A 7,255-nucleotide genomic window follows, 5' to 3' on the forward strand; every position below is an offset into this window, starting at 1 on the left:
AATGATCAAACTGGTCACCAGACCCGGTCAATAAGCATGTTAATATCAAACAAATAAAACCAGGGATGATTAAAAACCTCCTGGTTTATTAAATTTGAAATTCAAATGAAATTTATGCTGCAGATGCATACAGAATGCTAATAGATTTTAGCTTTATTGAAAGTGGATCTCACAGGTTTGCAAGAAACAGCAGAATATCCATCTACTCCTCTCCCAGGCAGCACTTAAACTTCTTATGAGGTGGGGGAAACTTTTAATTGATGTTAGAAAGCCTGCACTTCCTATCTTTCTTCCTCTTCCCCTTCCAAACCTCCATATTATTGCAGTTTAATACTCAAGAGCAGTCATCAATATCACAAAAGGTAAACTGAACTGGATGTGCTATGACATGCTTTCCCCGGCAGACTGTATCTACAATGGATTACAGATGTTCCCTCCTGTGGGGGGATTCAAAAATAATACAGTCACTTCTGCAAAGTGGAGAAAGAGCTGCCATTAAGACCAGTTTCATTGTTGGTCTGGTTGGTTGCTAGTCACTGTTTCAAGATTATTGTTGTTTCAATTGTTGGTCAATTATATAATTCTCTTGCCTTTCCTTTTTAATTCTTCTGTCTTATGCCTTAGGACAAACACTAACCACTTATTTTGGGGTGAGGGGTAGGGTGAAAAAGAAACTTTGACAATACTAGTATAAAATAAACACCTGATTTTAAAGTGGGAGTAAATGGACTATATATATATGAAAACATATTTTTTCATAATGAAGATGCACATACAAACCTTTGTGAAAATCTGCAAGTCAACCTCATGCAAACTGAAGAATCCAGTATACTCATTATATCTACAACAACATTGTGACCCATTGTCCTAGGCAGAATTACATGATCCTTAAGTGAATTTATATAAATACAATCTTAGAAGTAGATACTCAAATTTGTAATCACATGATGTGTGTTTTTCTAATTCCTGCATTTTTTGAGGAAACAATGGTTAATGTTTGTTTACTCTCAGAATCAGCTTTTAACTTTTCAAAAGTCCTGCCTCACTTCCTACTAGAGATAGGAGGATAAAAAGGTAAAATAAATAACTATTCATAGAAGGGAGTCTTCCCTAAAGCTTTCTTTCTCCACCTTTGAGGGTGACGGTATTGATTAGAATTAAATCCCAAATTTGAACAACTGTATATTAGGTCTTTAAAATGAATATCATTATAGAAGGAGACCAAAGCAATGAAGTTAATTCTCTTTTATTTGTTAAACGGAGTTCCCTCCTTTCCCCCACCCCTTCCTCCTTCTGGGCTGGCCTGTCACGCCTTCTCAACACGCTAAAATCATTCAGAGTGGCTTGCAGGGAGAAACACGACATTTATGGTAAGCGTCAGCCTTCAGAGAAAGAAAGCAGTTCATTAATTTACTTCACACTTACTTCAAAGTATGAGAATGTACCTTATCCCCTTAATCAATAGATATGATGTACAGTCAATATCTCAACACTGTTATAAAGGGGTCAGAAACACTCTCACACCACAAACATCAGCCTCAACTCTGTTCAATGAAACTTACACAATGCTACAACCTGACTTTGGACTTCAGTAAACCCCCGGAGGATTTTTTTTTTTTTACATCCCCAGAAGCTGTGATGTACTTGAGGAAGGTTCAAAACAACAATAAAATGAAAAGGTTTCCTCTGTCAAAACAAAACACCTCTCTCAGCTAGTAACATTTTTTTAAATCAATTCTGACTTAAAATTAGATTTCTGGGAGCATTTGTAACTGCTTAAATATGTGAATTACTTTTTAAAAACATATGGATATTCAACAGGGCTCCAAAGGCTGTGGACTTTTTGTTACACTGGTGTGGTGCTTTCTGTAGTTTAAGATGTTTCCTTGTGGTGGCAGTGAAATTGTAATTACATTTCTGTAGGCAACTAATAACACAAATGGCAAGCAAGTTCTAAAATCCACCAAATTTGAACTGTTCACATGCATACACTTAACAGATATCTGGCCTAAACCCCACTAGACACAGAAGCTTCCAATACACGTGGTCCAAGATTTGTTAAAAGCTTGTTTCTCTTCTCAGATAAATAAAACCCCCAGATTTCAATCAAAATCCCGATTTTTTTTTTTCCCTCAGAAAGAGGCGCTGGGATATCCTATGAAAACTCCTACATTCTATAAAATGCTCAATTTCTCACCCCTCAGGAAAAAAAAAAATACTCTTACCCCTTTTTTTTAATCTAATCCTTTTGTATTGAAATTTACTCATCGCCACGGGACAAACACACGGTCTCCCCTACAGTGAGACTTGCACTTCCAAAGCCGAATCCCACCTCAGAAGAAAAAAAAAAAAAAAAAGCTACCGCATCAAAGTAACAGCTCTTTGACGCAGGCGCACACCCTCCAGAACGCTCTAAAAATACCCGTCAGCCTCCCTAAATTTCTACCCTTCCGCTGTAAAGCCAGGAAAGGAGAGGATGGTATTAATATGATTCTGTTTTAAAATTTAGTGACAGTATCCGAAAAATTAAGGGGAAGAAAACCAATCAAGATTTGAGCTACAAGAAAACCTGAGGAAGTTGGCGACAGTGATAGCATTTGTGAATATTTATTCAACCTCACTCAACTTCGCAGTCAGTTTCACTCTTCAAATCGCCATGTCTCTCTTTTACGTATGTACACTTTACTGCACCGGTCCTATTCTCCATCACAGTTTCGTTGCAGACACACACACGAGCACACACGACCCCCTCCCCACGTTTGTGACACACTGCCCTTGCCTCTCCCATGTGAAGCGAACACACACTCATCCACTCTCCCTCCTTTTTCACACACACAAACCCACATATTCACTCTTTCTCTTCTCCAAACACACTCAGACACCACCTATCACACTCCCCGCCCCCCGCCCCACAACACACACTCTATACTGCACTGTCCCTCTTCCCTCCCCAGGTTTATCACTCAGTCACACTACACTCACCCTTCCCCTCAACAATTTACTGGTCTGCTCCCCTTAGTCACACATACAGTTAAATTGTCACTCACAACCCCCTCTCCCTCTCTGCACTGTCCCTCCCCTCCCCCCGTCACTGTTACACTGCCAGACTCTAGTCCCCAACCTCTCCGCATCCCCCCACCCCCTCCCCCGGCTGCACTGTGTTCTCCTCAGCTTGGTTGCACTCGCACATAGTTACATACACACACACAAAACCGCTTTGTAACACACACGCAGTCACGCGCGCCCCTCCCGCTACCGCTCCCCGCAGCCCCCCCACGGCGGCCGGCGGCGGCGCCGATGACCTCACGGCGCGCGCGCGGCGCGGCCCGGCGAGGCCGCAGATTGGCTGGCCGCGCCTCCGCGGCACTTCAAAGCCGGAGAGGGAGCTACAATTGTGGTGGAATGGGCGGAACTGATCATTGTATTGCACACCTCTAAAAAAAACACTGCCTCTGATTTATCAATATAAAAAAGATCCTCTGAGAGGAGGAGGGCACTTTTGTGTGATGGCAACTTCACTTCTAGGGGTGAGTCTCAGGATTTTCTCTTGCTGGTTTAATTAGTTTTCTTTTATTGCCGATCGGAGGGGGTTAAAGTCGCCCCGGCCAGGCCACGGGCTATCGGTCTCTATTGAGAGCTTTTTTCCTCCCCCCTTTAAATACAAGTGAGTTTAGAGAAAAGAAAGAGGGGGAGGGGGGGGCAGAGTCACTTTTTTCAGCGCAGGAAAAGGTTCGGAGGGCATTTAGACAAGCCACCTCGCAGCGCCCGGCCGCTCCCCGCCCCGGAGACGTGCGTCCAGCCTATTTTACGTGAGACGATTTAGGGGGTAAAGAGAGCAAGTTTTTCCTCCTGGGCAAATTGCAGGTTTTTCTCTCTTCCCCTTAAAAAATTCCTCAGCCCGCCTTGTCTTGCAGGTACGTTGAACCCGTCTCTCTCTCTCATTTTCTCTTTTTTAGTATTGTAGACTTTTTTTTTTTTTTTTTAAGAAAATCAGGAAGAGCGATCGAGCCCTACAGTTTGACGTCTTTTGGCCTGGGAGAAACAACCCAGGATGGGTTTCTGGGAACTGCAACAGGATTTTCAAAGCTCTTCTGTGGATTTCAGGAGTAGCTCTTAAAACCAATCCAATGGTTTTTCCCCAGGCTTCTCCGCAAAGGAATCTTCCTTCCTCCCTAATCTGGACTTTCTGCTTGCTTGTTTGTTTCGAAGTGCCTGGGGCCTTGTGTGCATAAGAGTGTTGTTTTAGGTGAGAATACTTGTCAAACTCTTCTTTAGCGTGGCGCTTTACTCCCGAATCAGACGCCGGCAGCCAAACTTGTCCCCTCCCGTAGAGTAGGAAGCAGCCGGGCGCCGGGGCTGTTGGGGGAGCCAGGTGAGTTGGTGGCGCCGTGCCGCAGCGAGAAATGGGGTGCACTGGGGGCGTTTTGGAGGCTACTGGAGGACTGATGCACATTTCCTTCCTCCCTCCCCCACCGGACCTTTGCCCACCTCCCCTCCCCCACCCCTTCTCCTCTCCTTCTCTCAGGAAGAACCGAGGTTGGGATCGACTCCTTTGGCCATGCTTGCTGCTACCTGTAATAAGATCGGCAGCCCCAGCCCGTCTCCCTCCTCCCTCTCGGACAGCTCATCTTCCTTCGGCAAAGGCTTCCACCCCTGGAAACGGTCCTCGTCCTCTTCCTCAGGCAGCTGCAACGTAGTGGGCTCCAGTCTCTCAAGCTTCGGCGTGTCAGGGCCCTCCAGAAACGGCGGCTCGTCCTCGGCCGCGGCGGCGGCAGCGGCGGCGGCGGCGGCGGCGGCGGCTCTGGTGTCCGACTCTTTTAGCTGTGGCGGCTCACCCGGCTCTAGCGCTTTCTCCCTAACCTCCAGTAGCGCCGCCGCCGCCGCCGCCGCCGCCGCGGCCGCCGCCGCCTCGAGCTCTCCCTTCGCAAACGACTACTCGGTGTTCCAGGCCCCTGGCGTGTCGGGGGGCAGCGGCGGCGGAGGTGGCGGCGGCGGCTCCTCGGCACACTCGCAGGACGGCTCCCACCAGCCCGTGTTCATCTCTAAGGTGCACACCTCTGTGGACGGGCTGCAGGGCATCTACCCGCGCGTAGGCATGGCGCACCCTTACGAGTCGTGGTTCAAGCCCTCGCATCCCGGCCTGGGCGCCGCCGGCGAAGTGGGGTCGGCAGGCGCCTCCAGCTGGTGGGACGTGGGCGCGGGCTGGATCGACGTGCAGAACCCGAATGGCGCGGCGGCGCTGCCCGGCTCCCTGCACCCCGCCGCCGGGGGGCTCCAAACCTCGCTGCACTCGCCCCTCGGAGGCTACAACTCGGATTACTCAGGCCTGAGCCACTCAGCCTTCAGCAGCGGTGCCTCTTCGCACCTGCTCAGCCCCGCGGGGCAACACCTCATGGACGGCTTCAAGCCAGTGCTGCCCGGCACCTACCCGGACTCGGCCCCGTCGCCGCTGGCCGGCGCTGGGGGCTCCATGCTGAGCGCGGGGCCGTCGGCGCCTCTGGGGGGCTCCCCGCGCTCTTCAGCCCGCCGCTACTCCGGCCGCGCCACCTGCGACTGCCCCAACTGCCAAGAGGCGGAGCGTCTGGGCCCGGCCGGGGCGAGCCTGCGGCGCAAGGGCCTGCACAGCTGCCATATCCCGGGTTGCGGCAAGGTGTACGGCAAGACGTCGCACCTCAAAGCGCACCTGCGCTGGCACACGGGCGAGCGGCCCTTCGTGTGCAACTGGCTCTTCTGCGGCAAGCGTTTCACGCGCTCCGATGAGCTTCAGCGGCACCTTCGGACCCACACCGGCGAGAAGCGCTTCGCCTGCCCCGTGTGCAACAAGCGCTTCATGCGCAGCGACCACCTCAGCAAGCACGTGAAGACGCACAGCGGCGGCGGCGGCGGCGGCTCGGCGGGGTCCGGAAGCGGCGGCAAGAAGGGCAGCGACACCGACAGCGAGCACAGCGCCGCAGGCAGCCCGCCTTGCCACTCCCCGGAGCTGCTGCCGCCCCCCGAGCCCGGGCACCGAAACGGCCTGGAGTGACGTGCACCCCGCCCCTGCCCCTCTCCCCTTCCTCCTCCCACCTTGGTCCGTTTGGGCTTCGTGGGTCCTGGCTTTGGCTTCAGTCTCTTTCCACCCTGCTCACTATGTCTTTCTGTCTCTGCCCTTCTCTCTTTTAACTCTCTCTGTGACAACTTTGTAAAGGGAATGTGGACATGTAAGTAACACGCGTTGCTCTCCTGGGCCCTAGCTGTCTCTCTACCGGATTACACCGTTGGGGCCCAAAACAGCCCCAGCCGGCCCCTCGGCAGGCCTTTAATTCTTGTCCTCTCCTTGTTCTCCCTTCACCATCCCCAGTTGGGACGGGCACATCTTTTAGAGGGAAGTGGCCGCTGGAGGTAAGGCTGGACCGATCCAGTGCCTGGGACCCCGGGCCTCCGAACGCGCGGTTAACCACTAGGCTGAGCAAGTTTGAGCGCCACCCAGGGCCTCCGGGGCAGGCCAGCCGCCGACTGGCTAGGTACCAGTACCAGAACCGCGTTTTCGGGCGTCTGAGTTGCTGAGCGCCCTGCCCTGCAGCCGGGCGTCGCGGCCTGCCCTTCGCAGAGCTGTCGGGTGCCCATCTTGGACACGGAGACCCGGAGTTTGTCTAGTTCAGCTCTCCAACGCCAGCCCTGACTCTTTCCCTTTGTTCCCTGGGGTGGAACCGATGCAAGTTTTAGCTAAGGGCAGTTTTGGTGAATCGATGCAACAGCCTTCTTTAATCTTTATAACTTTTTTAAACGGAAAATCTAAAGAAAACACAACAGCATCCTTCTATTTGGTTTCCCTTGTAGGTAGTTTTTCCTCTATCAGTAAGCAAGTCTTTCTCTCAAAATTGTGCTAATATTGATCCCAAAGTTATTTTGATCGCATTAACTTAACTTATGGGGTTGGGGGTGGGGGTGAGGGTAGGTGTCTTTTTCTTATGCAAAAATACCCTTTTCCGGTGAGACCAGATTAACTATCTCTGTGTTTGTCCTTTGCTACCTCGTTTTCACCACTCCCGAGCATAATCTCTCTCTCTTTTTTTTTTTTGCTAGTCCAGCAGTCAATTTGTATAGTACCCATTTCTGTAAATTCTTGCAATTCGTTGAAGATTCTTAGGGTTTAACTTTTTTGTGTGTGATTTAAACTTATAAACAAGTAAAGAAGCTATTGTTTATTTCGGACCAGGCTGTAGTTTAAGTGCCAAAAGGGAAAAACAGAAAAAAATTGTAAGATTTATCTGAA

General features: G+C 50.3%; 1 protein-coding gene across 1 annotated transcript; it reads left to right on the forward strand.

Annotated features, from left to right (window-relative positions):
* Positions 1-3,506: 3,506 nt before the first annotated feature.
* SP8 (Sp8 transcription factor) lies at positions 3,507-6,025 on the forward strand. The gene is made up of 2 exons (XM_070368816.1): positions 3,507-3,527; positions 4,526-6,025. Exons 1-2 carry the CDS (start codon positions 3,507-3,509, stop codon positions 6,023-6,025), a joined length of 1,521 nt encoding a protein of 506 aa, XP_070224917.1.
* The last annotated feature ends 1,230 nt before the right edge of the window (positions 6,026-7,255 follow it).

The sequence above is a fragment of the Bos mutus genome, chromosome 4 (genome assembly GCF_027580195.1).
Source record: "Bos mutus isolate GX-2022 chromosome 4, NWIPB_WYAK_1.1, whole genome shotgun sequence".
Taxonomy (NCBI): Eukaryota; Metazoa; Chordata; class Mammalia; order Artiodactyla; family Bovidae; genus Bos; species Bos mutus.

Coding starts and splice junctions, on each gene's coding strand:
- SP8 (XM_070368816.1), top strand. CDS start 3,507: ATGGCAACTTCACTTCTAGGG. Junction 3,528..4,525: donor TGGCAACTTCACTTCTAGGG/GTGAGTCTCAGG, acceptor TCCTTCTCTCAG/GAAGAACCGAGGTTGGGATC.